General features: G+C 35.1%; 1 protein-coding gene across 4 annotated transcripts in view; it reads right to left on the bottom strand.

Annotated features, from left to right (window-relative positions):
• Nucleotides 1-21,690, bottom strand: part of ATF7IP (activating transcription factor 7 interacting protein) — a 126,673-nt gene that overhangs the window by 32,799 nt on the left and 72,184 nt on the right. For all 4 annotated transcript variants that reach the window (XM_059682262.1, XM_059682261.1, XM_059682263.1 and 1 more), the window contains 8 exons: nt 18,942-19,025; nt 16,119-16,264; nt 14,568-14,705; nt 10,997-11,062; nt 9,077-9,156; nt 7,305-7,393; nt 3,658-4,290; nt 2,456-2,517 (listed from right to left, as the gene is read on the bottom strand). In XM_059682262.1, the coding sequence (XP_059538245.1) occupies nt 2,456-2,517; nt 3,658-4,290; nt 7,305-7,393; nt 9,077-9,156; nt 10,997-11,062; nt 14,568-14,705; nt 16,119-16,264; nt 18,942-19,025 (1,298 nt within the window). The remainder of the gene's footprint in view (nt 1-2,455; nt 2,518-3,657; nt 4,291-7,304; nt 7,394-9,076; nt 9,157-10,996; nt 11,063-14,567; nt 14,706-16,118; nt 16,265-18,941; nt 19,026-21,690) is intronic.

Here is a 21,690-nt window from a genome sequence, read left to right as displayed (position 1 = left end):
AATAAAATGTCCTATTTGTCTATTTCTTCCATAAATTTGGTAGCCTTCGTGTCATGTTTTGATGCTTTATTATGAGATGCATATTTTCCTATAATGTATACTCTATAATAGGACAAGAAGCTCTACAATAAAAATCTAATCTATATTTTTATTGGTCACAACCTAACATACAACTTACTATCTATTATTATATATTACAGGTAGTTTCCTAGCTATGTTTTTTTCTTGAGAAATAAAATTGGTAATTATTTCAATAATTATTAATAGCAATTATAAGATTAGAGTTGACACTATTGCTATAGGGCTCTGTGTTAAATGTTTTATATTGATTAACAAATTTAATTTTTATAGTAATCCTATGAAGTGGAAATAGCATTACCCACATTTTATAGGTGAGAAATCCAAGGTATTAAGTAACTTGCCCAAAGCTATCCACTAAAAAGTGACAGGAGCCAGGCTGTCTGACTCTAGGGCTTATTATTTCTATGCCACTAGGTGCAGATTTATAAACAGACACATATACATATACATAGGTACTTTTACATTTTTTCTGACATCACTTCTGAGAAAACGTATCTAATCAGAGAAATCACACATTTATATCTGCATTTACAAATCTTACTAAAGTTCTCAATTTAAAACTATAAAAAAAAACAACCCTTAGTTGTTGTCAAGTAGGTTTTATACTAAGAATCTATTTTATTAAAAGTTATCTAATGGTGTATACTTCTCCAATATGACCACTCTCATTAAGTCAACACTAAGAAAACTTCAAGAGAGGGTTGTTTTTGTGGGTTTTTTGTAATGAAATAAACAAAAAGAGCATATATGAAAAATTACAGTAGGGCACTTCACCAATTGTGAAGGAACTTAACACAAAACACCTGGTTGTTCACTTTTTGCACATCTCTCCAAGGGAACTTGGAACTATAACTGAGACTTGATTAGCTATCAAGAATGTGGCCTTTGAAAAGTTTCCATTAATGATTAATAATTTTCTTTTGAACACCTTGAAAAGTGGAATTTGTCATACTGGCTTGTCAAGATTGATTCGCACAAACATCAAGATTATTGATGTAAGTCTGATTTTACTATTGGGGTTTTGAGTTTCGACTGGTTACATAGAAAGATATTGCTATATGACCAGCCCTCTAAAATACCTCAGACCTTGAGAGTTAGTCAGGCTTCTTTGGGCAGAGACTCTTGGTACTTGTCACTGAAGTTAATAATAAGAGAGAAAGCACATGCTATGTGATGATGGATAGGGGAAGATTTAGAAGCTTGTGTCTAACCTCTCTGAACCCTACTTGATGCTTATCTTTTCCCTGTTATTTTTGCTTTCTATCTTTTTGCTGTATGAACCGTAAGTACCCTGCTATGGGCCTTATGAGTCTTTCTAGCACAGTGGTTCTCAATCTGTGGGTCGCGACCCCTTTGGGGGTCGAACGACCCTTTCACAGGAGTCGCCTAAGACCATCGGAAAACACATATATAATTACATATTGTTTTTGTGATTAATCACTATGCTTTAATTATGTTCAATTTGTAACAATGAAAATACATCCTGCATATCAGATATTTACATTACGATTCAGAACAGTAGCAAAATTATAGTTATGAAGTAGCAACGAAAATAATTTTATGGTTGTGGGTCACCACAACATGAGGAACTGTATTAAAGGGTCGCGGCATTAGGAAGGTTGAGAACCACTGTTCTAGCAAATCAACCAACTTGAGGGTGAACCTGAGTCCCTCAAATCAGCACTATAATTACAGACAGCAGCATAAAAAATTCTACATTGTTTTATAATATATGCTGATAATTTGAATAGATAATTTTTACACTATATTAAATATATTGATGTATTATATGAAATGAGATATGTGAAAAAATATGTTATAATAATACATTCTATGTGAAATATGTTGACAAATAATTATTTGGAGGACATTAGAGAAATCTTCATTCAATGACTACAAAAAAAGATAATATTTTACATATTTAACGAGTTCCTAACTAGGTCTGATTAAACAACAACCATTTCCATACAGCCCATTCAGATTTCTTTGAAACTCTACTAACTTTAAAGTGTTCAACCTAGTAAGATTTGTCACAGAAAAAAATAAGTTAGCCATAAGTAAACAGAAAGGGACACTCTAAAGAATCACAGGCTGTTTCACAGTGTTTTATATTTGCCACTTAGGCAAATAGCTGGACTGTCGATTATATAAGCCAAGCAGTTAGTCAATATAATAAAATAACATTACCTCTAGGAGAATTACTAAGCAAAGAAAGTCAGTTCTTGTTCAATATTACAGAGAAGCTGTTGGGAAATCTTTGAAGAGTTGTAAAGAACACAGAATAATTTTCATTGTCTTAAAGAATACTGGTAGAAATCCATTGTCTTGTGGACTATAATTAGAATTTTAATTTGAAACAGAAGGAAAATCTTACCTGTGATGTGCTATCAGCTGCTTTCTTAACAGAAGCATCTATTGTTTTGTTTGTCTGGTTTTCTGAGGAGTCAAAATTTAAAAAGTCAGCCATTTTTAAAAGCACCTAAAAATGTGAAAAGTTGGGTTGTGCTTTATATACATAAACATGCATACGTATACACACACACACACACACACACACACACACACATAACTTAAATAACTATAAGAGATTTGTTACCCAGCATGCACCTCTCTTTGACTTAAATTGTCTCTAGACTAAGCATTAATTATTCAAAAGAACAAACTGATGGTGGCCAGATGGGATGAGGGTTGGGGGAAAAAGCTAAAGGGATTAAAAAATACAAATTGTAGTTACAAAATAGTCATAGGGATATAACATATACCGTAGGAAATGTAGTCAATAATATTGTAATAACTATGCATAGTGCCAGATGGTTACTAGACTTATCAAAGTTAACACTTCATAAATTATATGAATGTCTAACCACTATTCTATAACTGAAACTAATATAAAATATTGAATGTCAACTATAATTGAAAAAAAAGAGAATGCATACAAAATGTAGTTAAAAAAAAGAGTTTAAAAGATTTTAAATGCAGATACCATCAAGCTCTCCTTTTGCAATCCTTCAAAGTACACATATATACAAACATAATCATAAAATATGTCATAGGGGAAAATATACAACAGAGAAAACAAGACACAATCAAGCACTGCGTAGTAAACTAGAGAGGGCAGAACCTATTTTTAAACTGTTCAAATTTGGAAGATGTGAGTGATGAGCACATAAATGGGTAGGGAAAATATGTGATGTTTATTTTCCTCTTTTAAGCGTATATTAGGTCAATTAGATACTTTAAAATAAATTTGTCCTATTCATATATTCCTGACAAATGTATTATAAAATAATGCTTGCTACAAAGCCTAAATAAAAAAATTCACCCAGATTAGAAAAATGCCTAAAAGTTAAATACAAATGCTAGCCTCTCACTCAAAACAAACTCTCTCTCAAATCCCATTTTAACAACATAATTTCTTATGTAACTAAAACTTATTAAAAATAACCTCCAGGATATTCCATTTACTTTGTTTTTCTAATGATGCTAGCCACTTCTACAAACAAACAGAAAAGTTCAATTATCTACAGATCATTAGCAAGCTTTTATTTCTATTATTAAAGCTACACAGTGACTTACCAATTCTTGGGGTAGTAGTGCTGCTCTGTTCTGCAGGAGATGAAGTACTAAAAGCAGAAATTGGAATTTTCATCTGTATAGGACCGCGATTATTTGATGGACTGTAGAGTCCTGATGGGCCTACTGTGGGTAAAGAAGTCCTTGTGGCTTGTACAATAGAGTGCGCTGTTGGAACAGCCTGTACAGCAAGTGTTGTTCCTAATGGTGCAGCACTGGCAGGAGAGTTCCTTTGAATACTAGAACTGGGCACAGAAGTAACGTTGTTTGGTTTAGTGGGATTTGGCAAGGATGGCAAGGATACTGGATTTTTGGTGAGACTGCTCACTGTAGGTGGGCTCTGTACAGAAATGAATTCAACGTTGCCAGATGGTTGATTAGTTACTAAAGTCCCGGGATGGCTCTGTAGGAGTTGAGGCTGGGAGGATACCGCAACAGGTACATGCAAAATCACTGGTAATGATTGTAAAGAGATTGTAGGTTGGGGATTTCCACTAGGCACCTGAGTAGTAGCAACTACTGTAGCTGTGTTGGGTGCAGGAAGAATTGATGTCAGAGAACCCGAAGTCACTGGAGTCTGCAATTTAGGTTGACTACTGACAACTGTTGAAGGAGTGACAAGATTGGTTGAAGACACTATAGAAAGAAAAAAGAAATCTCAGTTTAAATGGCTATCTCCATTTATCAGCTAGGATAATATAACACAATAATAATTTAATGGATTGCAGTAGATACAGTAAAGTCCTTCATAATGAAATCTTTTCCAGATTTAAATTCTTGAACTTCTTTGAGTTAAATTTGTAGAAGCATTTTGCATCTATGATCAGTATATTATGAAAACATCACATGGTTTATGATTATTATGGAGGACTGCTATCTCCTTATCAAAACAGTGTCTGAAAATTACTGTAATAACTACAGCATAACTGAAAAATAACTGAAAAATTGGTAATATTGTTTAGATATTTTTGAAACTACATTTAAAACATTAAAAATGCTTTGGGACACTAGCAATATATAAACTCAAATAGAAAGTCTAGTAAGCATCACCACTATTAATGAATAGGCAAACTTGGTCATGTATCTTATCATTTGGACCATATGAAATCAGATCTTCGGATCAAGTTGTATTGAATTGCCTGGGAGAGGAACTAGAGACAGAAGGTTGCCTACACTGACACTCTATTAACATTATATACTACTAGAGGCCCAATGCACAAAATTCGTGCCTCATGGCCCTGCCCTGCCCCCCCCCCCACTGGTCATTCCAGAAGGTTGTTCTACTATCTGGTCTAATTAGCATATTAGCTCTTTATTTTATAGGACTAGAGGCCCAGGGTACAAAATTCATGCACAGGTAGGGTCCCTAGGCCTGGTCAGTGATCACGACTGATCGGGGCCTTCCAGCTGCTGGCTGGGGCCTTCCTCCAACTGCCGACCGAAGCTTTCCTTCCCCTGCTGCAGGCCGGGGCCTTCTTTGTCCCATGCTTCCCCCTGGTGGTCAGCACACGTCATAGTGAGCAATCAAACTCCTGGTCTCCTGGTCGAACTCCTGAGGGGCCACTTTGCATATTAGCCTTTTATATATATAAATGGAAGATGGCAGAGTGTCGATGGGAGATGAAATAAGGAAGCTAGATGGCTAAGTGTCTTTCTCATTGATCTGTAGTCTTTCTTCCAAAATCACAGGCATACTGAGAGCAGCAATTTTCAAGGTATAGTTCAGTGGGATACTTGGGGTAATTGAGACCTTTTCAGGAGCTTTGCAGTATCAAAACTATTTTCATAACAATAATAAAACATTATTTTACTTTTTCACCATGTAGATATTTGCATTGATGGAGCCAAAGCAATGATGAGTAAAACTTCTGATACTTCAGTACAAAAATCAAGTAGTGGTACTAAAATTATCACTACATTTTTTACCATCACATGTTCACAGTAAAAAAAGCCAACAAAATAGCCCTATATGACTTGGCTCAGTGGATAGAGCATCAGCCTGCAGACTGAAGGGCTGCAGGTTCGATTCTGGTCTCTCTCATCATTGATGTTTCTCTCTCTCCCTCCCCCTTCCTCTCTGAAATCAATAATAAACAAACAAACAAACAAACTACTACTTGATTTTCAAAGAAAGTATCCACAGTTCTCTAAAAGAGCTACCTTTTCCAACCACATATTTGTATGAGGCAGAATTTTCTTCATATATTTCAATCAAAACAACAAACTTCAACAAGGAATGCAGATATAGATATAAGAATCCCGCTTTTGCCAAAACCGGTTTGGCTCAGTGGATAGAGCGTCGGCCTGCAGACTGAAAGGTCCCAGGTTCGATTCCGGTCAGGGGCATGTACCTGGGTTGCGGGCACATCCCCAGTGGGAGATGTGCAGGAGGCAGCTGATCGATGTTTCTCTCTCATCGATGTTTCTAACTCTCTATCTCTCTCCCTTCCTCTCTGTAAAAAATCAATAAAATATATTTTTTAAAAAAAAAGAATCCCGCTTTCATCGGGATCTTAATGTTTTAAGTGAGATAAAAGAAATGTATAAAAATATAAGACAATCATACTCTTTTCATTACTTTTTTAAGCTTATAAGTTATTTTTCATTAAAACACGTGTTGCAAAATAAGGTGTTAATAATTATTTTTTAATTTGTTAATCCTCACCCAAGGATATTTTCCCATTGATTTCTAGAGTTGAAGGAAGGAGGAGAGATAGAGAAACATCAATGTGAGAGAGATACATCGGTTGGTTGCCTCCCGCACTCACCCGACCAGGGCTGAGGATTGAGCCTGCAACTGAGGCACATGCCCTCAGCCAGAATCAAACCTGGGACCTTCAGTATGTAGAATGACACTCTATCCACTGAGCCCAACTGGCTAGGCAGTGTTTATTATTTTTTAATGAATAAGCAAACATTTTTTGAATTTTATATTCTTACTATAGTAAATATCAATTAACATAACCCACACAAACAAAAACTTTGGGATTCTTAATAGTTTTTAAGATTATACAGGGATATGGTGACTAAAAAGTTTGAGAACCACTACAGTAGAGATTTCAATTTCTGTATTTCCATGCATATATGGAATCCTAATCTATATATATAAAAAGCCAGCAACCAGAACAAAAGACCGTAATAACCAGAACGACTGGTCATGATGCCCACTGTGGCCAGCGAACCGCCTGATCAGAGGGGCTCGCTGGCCAACCTCTTGCAGCCCCTCCCCCTGGCATGCCCCCACCACCCTGATCAGCCCACAGCCCATCCCCCTGGTGGCCCTTCCCCTGACTGCACACCCCCCTACTTCAATAGGGGGCGGGCGAGCCGGCCAACCTCCTGCAGCCCCTCCTCCTGCCTGGCCCCACCCCAGATCGGCCCCCCCACCCCAATGGGGATGGGCCAGACAGCCAACCTCCCGCCATCTCCTCCTTCTGACAGGCCCGGCCACAATCCACCCCGATTGGGGCCGGGCCAGCCGGACCCCACCCGTGCACAAATTTGTGCACTGCACCTCTAGTGTTTAAATAAAATTATATACTTAAGCACTCAATTTTAGATCAATATGCTCAGTTTCTAGCAAATTTCATCCTCAAAAGAAAAGAAAACCAATGCCTCCAATTACACTAAGTGTTAAAAAACATTGTTACCTGTATTCACAGGGGTTTGAATGGATGGTGGTGTACTCTCGCTTACATTTCTTTTGGACTCCAGCAACTGTCTCACTGTACCTGTGTTTCTATGAAATATATATACACAAAAATAGTCAGTCATGAATATAACATTGTAGGGAACATCAATTTATGTATAGATAAAGCAGTGGCCCATGGGGAAAAAAAAGAGTGGCTAGACATAGCTATTGCAGCATTAAATTTCAAGTGAATCCACTGAGGGAAAACTACCACATAGACTTCAGAATGCTAGGGGCAGGAGGGGAGGTGTCCTATGGCATTAGGGAAAAGTCTTCCTCTTATATTCTAAGGTCCTCAATACTTTTACCTGAAAACCAAATGTAGGTCCTAAAATCTGCAGACACTAGCTTTTATCACCCCTGACCAAAGCATTTCTCAGTTACTTGAGAGAATACTATTTAGTACAAGTGATAAAAGAAATCTGCAATGACCAAAAAAAGCCTTATAATAAATTACCAAAACCAATATCCATAACAAAGCAAAAAGGAAGGAAATACACTTAATTTGGTATACCACTTGTCTCTATACAAATACCTAAGATTAGATTCCAAGATGTTTCTGCAAAATAAAATCAGAAACTTGTTCTCTTATTACTTTATTTTTTTAAAATCTTTATTGTTGAAAGTATTACATATGTCCCCTTTTTCCCCCCACTGACCCCTTCTAACCACCCCACCCACTACCCCAGGCCTTCACACCCTATTGTCTGTACCATGGGTTATGCATATATGCATACAAGTTCTTTGATCTCTTCCTACCTACCCACACCTTCCCACTGAGATTCTACAGTCTGTATCATGCTTCTATGTCTCTGGGTCTATTTTGTTCAACAGTTAATTTTGTTCATTAGATTCTACATATGAGTTATTTGAAAACTTGACAGACTTGCTATTTAAAAACCTTGCACACTATTGATGGAAATGTAAATTGGTGCAGCAACTATGGAAAACAGTACAAAGCTTCCTCAAAAAATTAAAAATAGAGCTACCATATGATACAGCAATTACACGTCTGGATATTTGTTGGAAGTAAACCAAAATACTAATTAGAAAAGAAATATGCACAACCATTTTCAATGCAGCATTATTTAAAATAACCAAGATATGGTAACAACTTAAGTGTTCACCTATGGATGAATGGGTAAGCAAACTTTTATACATATACACACATAGGAGTATTATTTAGCCATAAAAAAAATTTTTTCCATTTGACCCCCAACATGGATGGATACTGAAGACATGCTGATAAGCGAAGTTAAACAGAGAAAGAAATCTAAAAAAACAAAATTTATTTTAAGAAATCTAAAAAAAATATGTATTTTTTAAATCCATATAGAGAACAGATTGGTAGTTGCCAGAAGTGGGGGCTGGTGGATGGGAAAAATGAGTAAATTTTATTTTTAAAAGGTAGAAAAAGAGGCCCTGGGCAGTGTTCTCAGTGGTTAGAGTCGGCCCATGCACCAAAGAGTTGCAGGTTCCATTCCTGGTCAAGAGCACATACCTGGGTTGTAGGTTCAGTCCCCACATGCAGGAGGCAACCTGTCAATGTGTCTCTCTTACATCGATGTTCTCCCCCTCACCCCAGTAACCCTCCCTCCCTTCCACTCTAGCTAAAAGCAATGGAAAAATATCCCCAGGTGAGGATTAACATAAGAAAAAGGCAAAAAAAAAAGGGGGGGGGGGAGGGGGGGGGAATAAATACTTGACAAATGGACTGTTTATTATTCTCACCTATAGGGCACACTGTTATTGCTGTTGACATCAACTATAGACTTTCCTGGCGATACAGGTACAGGTGGGTTTGGTGGATTCTGAGGGAGAAAAATACCAAGGTAAAATAAAACCCAATATAAAGCAAATCTTTAAAAATAAGACCTTAAATGCTTTATCAATATATTATCTGTTACTTCTATAATTCCATGAAAAATATTATTAGTTGAGACAAGAATTTGAATCTTGGAATTGCCACTTGTTAGCTGTCTTAAGCACAGTACTTAATGGAAACAACTACTTATTATACAAAAGACAAATGTAATAATTCTGATACCTCAGTTTTTGGAGATGAGGAAATAAAATGAAGACTATGAAAATGGTTTACATGCTGTAGGGCTCAATAAACAAAACAATAAAAATATTAATAATAAACCAGATATACTCATTCAATAAATATCTAGTGAATGTCTACATATATTTTACTAGGCATAGTAAATAAAAACGGTTCAAAAAAGATTTATACAAATTTTCTAATATAAGAAATAAAATAGTTCATTTTACACATTATGACAAAGAAACAAAGTTGAGAAAGTGGAATTTAAAATCAGGAAATTACATAATTGAAAAAAACTATAATAAAAAATCTTTGGATATGTCTAAGTGAGTTTGGGGAAATTAGTCTATATAGAACAAAGGAAAAAACCAATTGTCAGTTACTCAAGAAAAAAGAGAGAAAACAGAATTTTAAAAGTTAAGTAAAAACAATATAGAGATGAAGAACAAATTATTAGTTGCTGGGGGAAGGGAGTCAGCGGGGGTGGAGGGACAAGGTAAGGTTGAAACTATAAAATTGTTTTTAAGTCAAGTGAGAAGATGAATCAAGACAGAAAAATCTTGTAGAAATAGTGATTATTAATGAAATAATTATTATTGGCAATTATCATGTGCCAGATAGTGGATCTATCAATACAAAAAGAAATGTGAATTGCTCAAATGGGGGAAAAAGTCAAGAGGAAGAGAAAGAAATTCAACTGAAAAACTATAAAGCAACATGCAAATGCTATATTAAAAATATGTACTGCATGCCCCAGCTGGTGTGGCTCACTTGGTTAAATGTCATCATCGTGCACCAAAAGGTAGCCAGTTCGATACCCGATCAGGGAGGGCACATGCCCAGGTTTCAAGCTCAATTCCTGTTGGGATGCATGCAGGAGGCAACCAATCGATGTTTCTCACATCCATGTTTCTCTCTCCCTCTCCCTTTCTTTCTCTCTAAAAATCAATAAAAACATATTTTTAAATTTTTTTAAATAATGTACTACAGAGTAACTAAGGAAACAACAAAAAGAAAAACTAGACTATAGAATAGTGTTTATGTTATGCTACCATGTTTGGACTTAACTTACATAGTATAAGAAAGGAAGGGCAGAACGCGGCTATTGAAGGCAGTGGAATACTAAAGCAATAACAAGACTAGACTAGGACAAATCCCAAAAAACATAATTTTTAAAAAATATATATTTTTATTGAATTCAGAGAGGGAGAAAGAGAGAGAGAAAAAAACATCAATGATGCGAGAGAATCATTGATCAGCTGCCTCCTGCACACCCACTACTAGGGATCGAACTCGCAACCAGGGCATGTGCCCTTGACCGGAATCAAACCCGGGACTCTTCAGTCCGCATGTATAGAAAATACGGCTTCAAGAATGCCATAAAATAAAAGTAATTGATATGTGTTAAAATGTGAAAACAGTAATTGAAAATTAAGAAAGGGTTAAAAATTAATTATAGAGCTGCAGAAACAACATACAGTAAGTACAGTGAATGAGAGCAAACTTCAGAACTGTAATAAAGGAAGTGTTTCCTCCTAATTCAGCATTAACTAAGATTATCAGTTAGAGCTAAATATTAATTGTGCAACAACAGAAATTCTTACTTCTTGTCTTTTCTTAAGATCTTCTTTGGCTGCTCCAAAGCGTTTGGTTAACCTGGCTACCTTGGCCTACAAAAAGCAAAAATGGAAACAGAACCCAAGTGGCATTATAGCATTAAAATGGAACCCATATAACAAGAAACTCATAGATAACAGGATCCTCAAAGATAGCAAACAGCAAAAAAGTAAATAAAGTAAGCAGATTGTAAAATATATATTTGAAAAACACAGAAAATTATAATGAAAACTAAAATGGCCTTAAATTTGATACCCACAGGTAAACACTCTTATAAGGTTAGCTTTTTTCCTCCTAGAACTATGGATGCTTGCTCACAAACCAGTACATTTCTGAATATGTATGATTTTTTTTGTTACTTTTAAACATAGTTGTAATCATACTTCACTTTCTCACAAGAGAATTTTGTAGGAGCAAAAATAAGCATATCTGTAAGTAATAAAGATCCCTTGTCAATACTACTTATGGGTACATGTATAATATATTGAATCAATATATACCATTGACTTTATATATATACAGGCAGTCCTCGGATTACATCGGACTTGACGGACATCGTTTCATGGTTACATCGCCGTCCCCCATTTATTTTTTAAAAATAAAATGAAAAAAAAAAAGGTATGTGCTTTATGTTTTTTATTATTTATTTACCACAAGTAAAGGTCAGGAATTATCTTTCTTTTAAATTTTTTTTTACTGTTTCACTTCATTACTGCTGGGTATGTGCTCCATGTGAGTGACATAGGTGCTTAGTAGGTGGGTTCCGACTTACGGAGTTACATCTCGCCGCTACGTCGTGCCATAGGAATGGATCTCCAACGTAACCCAAGGACCTACTGTATATCATATATATTAAATCATATATATTTCACTTTCCAGATTGATGTCAATGTTCCTCAATGTATTGCCATAGTCAAATAACACTGCAATTAATGTTTGTTCTTTCACATGATTTCCATAGACAACATTCAGAAATAGAACTCCTAAGTTATATTTTTAAGGCTCTTATCTAAATGTTTTTTCAGAAAGCCTTTGCTCATTTATAATTTCAATAGCAGTTATATGAGTGCTCATGTAGTATTACTCTGAAACATTTAATTTCATTATTCTGTTATTCTTTAATAATCTGACAAAAATTTTACCTTGCTAGTATTAATATACCAGACCAGGGATCAAACAAGGAATCCAGGAATCAACCCTTTTGGTGTATGAGAAGAACTCCAACCAACTGACTCACCCAGCCAGGGCAGTCAATTCTTTTTACTACTATTGCTACTGCAATTTTATATCTAATATATTTTCAAAAATTATAAACTAAGCTTCTAAATGTATTCATGAGGCTTAAGGAAGAGCTCCTCCAGGGAATTTCTTCTATTATAAGTACATCACTTTAAAAAATGGCATTATCTATTTTTAAAGTTCCTTTCAGAAAGTAGTCACTTCTAAAGGAGACCCCAAACCTTCCAACTTATTTAAGCCCACTCATAAGCCTAAACAATCACCTGTGATTCCCAAAATGAAGATTTTCCTCAGGACTTAGTTATTTATGATTATTAACACCCAACGATAGAACAGAATGATTTTATATTCTTAATATGGATTTACCTTTCTGTGACTAAAATATTTCATGCAATTTTTTCAAGAAAGGTATGTAAAAAGATGTTTTTTATACCCCAACTTATACAAGAATCTTTCATTTTTTAATTTAGTCAGACTACCTAGTGGATATTCTATAAATTGTTTTGTATGTAACGTAATACTATTTTTATTTAAAAATGAAAACTAATTAAAAAATTATTTTTTAAAATTTCTTTTTGTTTGCTATGTACGGGCAAATGTCTACAAGGATAAATCCCAACGTAAAAGTGGTTACCTCTACAGATTAGGATCGGCAGACTATGAGGGAGAATATACAGAGAAGGACTTCATTTTCATATCATATACATCTATAGTATTTAAACACTTTTTAAAAAAGAATTTTATCACTTGAAAAAGTAAACTATTAGCGGAGAACGAAAACCAAAGTTCTGAACATGGACTTACCTTTTGTCATTTATTATTCTTAAAAGAAAAAAATCAAAGAACAGTCTTTTTGTTGTTTTAATCTAGGAAAATAACAATTTTTTCTAAATTATAATTCTAAATATCTGCCATCGTATGCCTAAGATTGAATTTCTATTTTGGCAAGTACTCTGTGATTCTTTTTTTAAAGGCTACAAACAGCCCGGCTGGCATGGCTCAATGGTTGAGCATTGACCTATGAACCAAGAGGTTATGGTTCAATTCCTGGGCACATGTCCAGGCACATGTCCAGGAGGCAGTCTATCAATGATTCTCCTCAACATTGACGTTTCTATCTCTTTCTCCCTTTTCCTTCCTCTCTGAAATCAATAAAAATATATTTAAATAAAAATTAAAAGAAAATAAAGGCTATGAACTTTTTTTTTTAGTTCAGGACAGTCATAGTCTATTATTATGTATTTGATTACTTCTATTTCATTTGCTCTTGGTTTCCCCATTCGGGCATATCTATAATTTCCTGGTAATGGCATAATGGTAGCTATTTAATATAAGTTGCACAACTGTTGGGATTCAGACACATTGGATCTTGTTTAGCAAAGTAGATTAATATATAAGGAATAACTTACAACAAATATTACTTAACTAACTAGAGGCCCAGCGTGCAAAATCGCGTGGCCCCACCCACCCATGTGCGCCTCCCCACGCCTGCGCCCGCCGGCTACCAGCTCTGCTGCAATCGGGGGCCTGTGGGCTGCAGGGGAGGGACTGAGAGGTGCTCCATGCACTTCATGGTGACGGTCGTTTGGTCGTTTTGGTCGTGACAACTCTGGCCTTTTATTAATATGATTAGGATACTTATGGCAAGTGAGATGATACCAGCCTTTCTTCAGTGACTAAAAAACTATTTAAGAAGTACTAAGTATATAATTTCTGAGGCTCTATTATGGGTTAAGCTGTGTATATCCAAATCTCATATACTACATCCAAACCGCAAGTACCTCAGAATGTGACCTTATTTGCAAATAGGTAGATGCAGAGGTAATTAGTTTATATGAGGTCATACTGAAATAAGGGTGGTCCTCAATCCAATGTATTCTTGTAAAAAGGGGAGATTTGGATACAGACACAAACAGGTACAGACAGAGTCACGTGAAGATAAAGCCAGAGATCAGGGTGATGCATTTGCAAGGCAAGGAACACTCATAACTGTCAGTAAACAAACCATCAGAAACCAGAAGAGACACATGGAACAGATTCTTCCTCATACCTCTCAGAAAGAACCAGTCCTGCCAACACCTTGATCTACAACTTTTAGCCTCCAGAACTATGAAACAATACGTTTCTGTTGTTTAAGCCACCCAGTTAATGGCACCACTTTTATGGCAGTCCTAGGAAACTAACAGAGGCTCCTTCTTACTTCTAAAATTTAGAAGTTAGATATATTTTATTGTCAAGTTCAAAAATGTATCACAAACAATAAGTTATAAAATACATATACAAAAAAAATTCATATACAATTCAAGTCAGTGTACAAACCTGTAGTTCAGTAAGAACTGTTTTATGCCTCTTATTACATTCGATCTTTTCCACTCGTGTTTTCAACTCTGCCAAAGTCTTATCAAATACAGCACACTGTAGTGCACGCAATTTTTCTTCCAGCAACCACTGTACAACCTAAATAAATACACATTCCTTTGTTACAAGCAAAGAAGGCATTTCAGCAAGCACTGAACAGTAAATATCCCTAAGTACTATGTAAAACTAGGTTAATGAAAAAAAACAGGCTGGGATCCATAACACAATGGATGCGCTGAAATCCTCTACTTCTAGATATATATCTACTGAAAAATAATAATATATGAAAAAAGTAGAAAATTTTCAGAGGGTGAAATTTAAAAATAATTTGAGGTTTTATTATTTTCTTCCCATACACTCAATCATAATTTAAAGGACACAAATTAAAGAACAAGATTTTTAAATTTCTAATCTGTTCCAGATATTTTTGTGAGATACTTATAGTGCACTATAAAATTCCTGTAAAACATTTCTAAATGCATACTCATAATTTCCATTTTTATCTCATTATGGACCTATAACAAAGAGGAAACATGGTACATATCCATGAATCATACTTGAATGACACTGTTCAAGAGAAGTAAACTCTCAATACACATAAAAGTTTACAAAATTCTTTCACAGAGCTATCTTCATATTTCTAACAGCTCTATAAAAATACTAAATAAACATTATTTACCTTCATATGACAAATAAATAAAAAAACTGGAAGAAAAAAAGCTACTTTTCTTACTGCCTTTTCCTAGTATGGATATTTATATTTATCTTAGTGGAAGCATACTGGTCTAAAAACTAGATTATTTATAAGTTTTATCATTAAATTGATAAGAACTTGAAAAATTAATTTCACCTGAGTTGCATATTCCTCTCTTAAAAAGGAATTTGTCATAAACATTGGTGTAAACATTTTGAAAATATATTAAATAATGCATATTTTCAGTTGTATGTATAGTTTAGCAGATTGGGGGGATGTCAAAATCTGAACTTCACTCTTTCTCCCTAGTCCTTGGAAAGCCTTATCTCTACCATTTTTAATACTAAGTCTAAAGTACATAACAAAAATTTAGAATGTAGGGACTTATAACCATGAAACCAGCTTATTATAAAGATTTAAATAGTAACATATAAGACTAATGTTTCTATTACAATAAAGTTCAATATAGCAGAAAAGATAAAATCTGAAAACTAAGTTTTGTTACTAAAGTAAATAAAAGACATCATCAAATCTCCCTTCCAATTTGGTAATTACTACCATATCTAAAATAAATTATGTAGCTTTGAAAAGAGAAATTTTAGGCGCGCTCTTAGCGCAACAGGCAGCGCGTCAGACTCATAAAAAGAGAAATTTTAAAATTAAATTATTAAAAAGAATAAGCTCAACCACTTTAAGTTCTCTTTTTCTGTGACCTGACTATTTCAGTAAAATACAAAAAAAAATTTTTCAAGACCTAGAAAAATAAAGATGGTGGTGCTTTTTACTTAATATGGTTTTCAATTTATAATCTATAACACCTTTTGCAGCTTCTGGTTAATATCTCCTTTGGCTGTAATCTTTACTTGAAATTCTGCCTCATATTCTTCTTCCACGTATCGACGACGTTTGGACTGTACATTGTCCATGTCCTCAGATTTAGAACGTTTTCTTCTGGAAAATTCAACTGAGGACAAAAAGCATAATGATCTGTCAGGTGTTTTTTATTATATAACTTAATGCCAATTCTCCATCCTAAGCAAAATATTATTTCTAGCTATCACAATAGCATTATCAATCAATTATTTTATGAATTACTTTTGAGATCAGAAAAATAGACAGGTAGCTTTTAGTTTTCAACTTGAAATGATTTTCAATATGCTAAAAAAGAATTTCCTAATGGCTAAGCAATGTACACTGTAAATACAAAATACCTTATCATTGAAATCTTCCTATTAAGATGGAGAATCACTTAAAAATGTGATTATGAAATGAGAAGAAATAATCTTATACTGATTCCCATTGCTAAATATTATAGTGAACACTAATCCTCTGACAACATACAGTATTCAGTCTCCGTCACAGATTCAGTCTCTGTGTGCAGCTTTAACTATTTAATTCTTCTTCCTCAGTAAATATTTCCCTCAGTAAATCTAGAAAAAAACTCCTACTTAAATATCAGCCTCAGGCAAATAACATGATAAATGTTATTCTTTTTTTAAAAAAATAATAGAGACACAGAACCTAGAGACAGAACCTAGAGACTGAACATGGCAAAAGATCCTGGACAGAAACTGGCAACAGAACCTAGAGACAGAACCTAGCGAGAGAACCTGGCTGGAGAACCTAGAGACAGAACCTGGCTACAGAACCTGCATAGAACATGGCAAGAGAACCTGACTAGAACCTGGTGACTGAACCTGGCTGGAGAACCTAGCGAGGGAACATGGCTACAGAACCTGGCTGGAGAACCTGGAGAACCTGGCTGGAGAACCTAGCAAGAGAACATGGACACAGAACCTGGCTGGAGATCCTAACCAGAACTTCACTGGAGATCCTGACCAGAACTTGGCTAGAGAACCCAACCATGCTGATCAACTGAACGCTGCCTCTGAGTCTTTCCCTCTTCGCTGACTCCATCCACACCTTTGGGGACCCCTGGACCTGCTGGGGTTGGACCCCAGCAATCCACACTGAGGGTGGAATCTCAGAGACCTGCGTCGGGAATCCAGGAATGGATTGGGTACAACAGATCAGATAAGTCTGAATATCATTCCCTGGTGAGTGCCTACTGTTTCCCAGGCCCTGAGCAAGATCCAGGGAGGATGCAGTGCCCCTGGGTGCACAGAAGGCAGGCAGGACTCATCACCCGGCAGGAGGCGCGCCCTTGAGCTTCCATGCCCCTTCCCCTTCTGAAGTCTGAGAGGAGCAGACGCAGGATAACTGGGACCTTTTGGATGTGAGCAGTGCCCGAGGAAGAAAAACCTCTACTGGAATCACCTCTTTCTAATAAAGAGGCCACTTTAATCGCAAAAAAAAATAATAGAAATTCTTAACATATCCTAATGAATTTCAAATATATAAAAATAATAAAATTAATGACAATTATAAAAGTGTATTTGGTAAAGAATAAATATTCAAAGATCTTCACTTATAAAATTTCTATTTCAAATAGTGTTAATATTCATGAGCTCATAAGCAAATTTTAACTGGTTTCTTTTTCAATACATAAAAAGTGAACCCCTGGCCAGGTGGCTCAGTTGGTTGGAGTGTCACCCCATACACCAAAAGGTTGTGTGTTCAATTCCCAGTCAAGGCACATGCTTAGGCTGTGGGTTCAATCCCCTGTCAGGGTACGCATGGGAGGCAGGCTATCAATGTTTCTCTCTCACATTGATGTTTCTCTTTTTCTCTCCCCCAACATCCCTTACTCTCTCAAAAAAATCAATGAAAACATAATCTTGGATGAGGATTTTGAAAAATCAAGTGAAAATATTAAAATCTTTACACTTATTAAAGGCAAATGCCCTCATGTGAACACACCTACCAATCTCCACTTTACTCTCTATCCATATCTATGTGCCTATTTTTAAAATCCAGTTATACTCTATGACAGTGATGGCGAACCTTTTGAGCTCAGCGCGTCAGCATTTTGACAAACCCTAATTTAACTCTGGTGCCGTGTCACATATAGAAATTTTTTTATATTTGCAACCATAGTAAAACAAAGATTTATATTTTTGATATTTATTTTATATATTTAAATGCCATTTAACAAAGAAAAATCAACCAAAAAAATAAGTTCGCATGTCACCTCTGACACGCGTCATAGGTTCGCCATCACTGCCATGACTTCACTTACAATCATAACTTTAAGTCATACATAGAGAGCAGTATGAAGGGATAGTTACAGAACCCAGGTTTCCTGACTTCTAGTCCAATGATCTTCCTATAAACTTAATAATACTCAGTCCCATCGTTTCCCACAAAGTTTAAGAACCTTAAGGAGAGTGAGACACATACTTCCATTCACTAATATCACCCCAGAAAAAATCCTTACAGTCTCATGCTTTAAACATAAATCTAAAACAATTTCTCTCAAGATATTAAGACAGTACCTAAATATTAAGCTTAAATCTTTCTTATGGAACAAGAGAAAGTATAAATAAAATAAAACACTGAAGTTTATAAAATAATCTTTTCAAAGATCCTTAGCCATCAACAAAATGATTTAACGGTGGCTTACTTAAATTGCAAAATTTTATAATCATCTCATGGACATAAAAGTATAATCCACAGTCTTCAAACTAGAATGAATGATTTACTATTTTTCAAACCAGTTCAGTTTTTTTGTACATGCTTACTTTTCTTAGAAGTTCTTTCATCTTCATGTACTACTACTTGCTCTTCTTCCTCTGGTTTCCTGTCCTTTTCATTATTTTGAACCTCTGTAACAAAAAAGAGAACAGAAAACATTACTTCCATTAGAATTTATAACAGCATATGAAAATTTACACTTTTGGTATAAATATTCAGTTAATAATTGTTTATGAAATCAGTCTCAAGATATGAAATTTTAGGAATTAAAAGGGAGCAGAACTGGTAGAAATGAATGACCAAGTCCACTTTCAAGTGTTCCTACAAATTCATAATAATCTCTTAACATGGACAAAAATTAATAGTACAGACTTTTTAAAATAAATACTCCTACTTAGTAATTTACTGTCAGCCACAGATTTCTAAAATATATTAAGAACTACCATAAAGCAATTAGACTCCTTACATTTAATTACTAAAACTAAAAAAGGGATTATGACTATTACAAACCACTGGCAAACTACTGCCAAAACACCTAATTATTTTGACCAGACAGGTTGAACCATTGTTATTCAATGGTTATGGGACAGTTCATAAAGGAGGAATGGAAAAGCTATCCTAAAAATAATGATCATTTTACTTAAAAGTAATAGCTACTTTGATACCAGTCCCAACAACCAAGCTAGGTGCTTAACATATATTATTTCATATACTCGGTATAAGTTTACACTACACACAATATTTTTGTCATCATATAGATGAGGAAAGTAAAGTTCAGATAAGTTGTTTTCACTAGAGGCATTTAAAATACAACAATTAAAGAGTGCTACCCAAAAATATTGTTAAAAGTGTCTATACAATTTCACTGCTCTAACAAAATCCCAGAGGTACCACAAATAGCCTTTGGCCAATAAACCTATATCTCATCTACTAATCAATCATTAAATGGGAGAGAAGAACAAATCACAAATATGTTTGAGCTTCCGTTTTATCCCCCTTTACATCACTGCAACTGGCTCCCCAGTCGCTTCAATAAGGCATGCTGTTTAATCATATTCTGCAACCAAAATAAAATAAGCAATCACAAGGTGCACTATATAAAAATTTTGATAGGGCATTTCTTATGCAAACGCCAGGGTTTTCATCCCAACAGCCCTGTGGGTAGAAAGTCAAGTTAAAAAAACTTAAAAGACCTTTTAAGTGGAAACAGGCAAAGACCAGGATCACTATTAAAGCTCTTACAAATACAATTTTCACACTAATAAAACAATAAAGTTGTAAAATGTGACTATAGTAAAACAAAGCAAAATAAAACAAAAAAGCTAGCACCGTGTGTGTGTGTGTGTGTGTGTGTATAGATTAAAACTATTTTTAAACTTTAAAATAAATGAGTATTAGAATATTAACTTTCCATTTATCATCCTATACGCATTAGAAATGTTTTTAAAATCTCATGCCTCAATCCTAGTTTCAATTAAATGGAAATTTATTTTGCTCCCTTGTAGGCTACAAACTCATTACAAAGCATTTTTTCTATATACAGTAGTATTTAGTTTTCCAAATATTTCTGATTTTAATACTGAAAATGATGACAGGTCCTGAGTTTCCTAGTCCCCAGTTTCCAGACACACGAGTAAACTGCGTTGTCTGTAATGAAGGTTTACAGTCTTTGTTGAGCAAATCATCTTATCACCCAAAGAACAAAATTAGCCATGGCTCCAATTAGGGTAACTGCAAGCCAGATAATCTAGAACACAGCAGAGGCAATTGGCCTGGTTTAGTCTACCTCTTTTATGCATATATTAGCTCCCTCTTGTCTTACAGGTATATCAAGCTTAGCTTAAGATTCTTTCATTTTACTCAAAACCTCCTCCTATCACCTAATTTCCATTTTCCATATATGCTTAGAAGATATGCCTGGATTCTCACCCCTTAAAATACTCATTAGGATTTTAGAATAGACACATAGAATTAAAATTTATATTCTAGTTTTATTTAAAGAACTCTGGATAAGAAAAATGGTATTAACAGACTCTACAGAAAGGAGTAAGGCCCTATATTTCTTTATTTTTTGTTCCTAAAGTCTCAAGAGAATCTGAGTGTACCTCCTTCAACCCAGAATAATAAACAAAGGCCCATGTACACACATTTTTATATATAATTTAAAGTAGTTCCTGAGACTTCTGAAACTCATCTGGATGCTTAAAACTGCCTTCATTCAAAGATAGTTTCTGCTGTAATTCTTCTGGTATTGAGTATAGCCTCATTACAAACTGCCATGTTTAATAAACAGTTCTAAGTGTGGGATTCTTTCAATCAGACTAGACCAGCAATTTTCAACCAGTGTGGTGCAGCATACTGATGTACTATAAGAATTTTTAAAACATGCAATGCCTGCCCTGGCTGGTACTGCACAATGGTTAGAGAGTAAACACATGAACAGAAGGGTCCCGGGTTTGGTTCACAGTTAATGGCACATACCTGGGTTGCAGGTTCAATCCCCACCCCACAGTTGGCATTCGAGAGACAACCAATCTATGTGTCTCACATATCAATATTTCTCCCTCCCCTTCCTCCCTCCCTATCTCCCACTCTAAAAATCAATGGGGAAAATATCCTTGGGTGAGAATTAACAAAAGAAACAAAACACACAACAAACAAATATGCAATACCTGACTATTTAGTCAGGGGCACTGACCTCTTTTCCCTTAGACTGTCAAATAAAAAAAATGACAACAGCAAACATAATACCCATCCATTGTGCATGAATCAAAACTATACATGTTTTGAATGTTA

The sequence above is a fragment of the Myotis daubentonii genome, chromosome 2, assembly GCF_963259705.1.
Source record: "Myotis daubentonii chromosome 2, mMyoDau2.1, whole genome shotgun sequence".
NCBI classification, from domain to species: domain Eukaryota; kingdom Metazoa; phylum Chordata; class Mammalia; order Chiroptera; family Vespertilionidae; genus Myotis; species Myotis daubentonii.
This window is presented reverse-complemented; position numbering and strand designations above follow the sequence as displayed.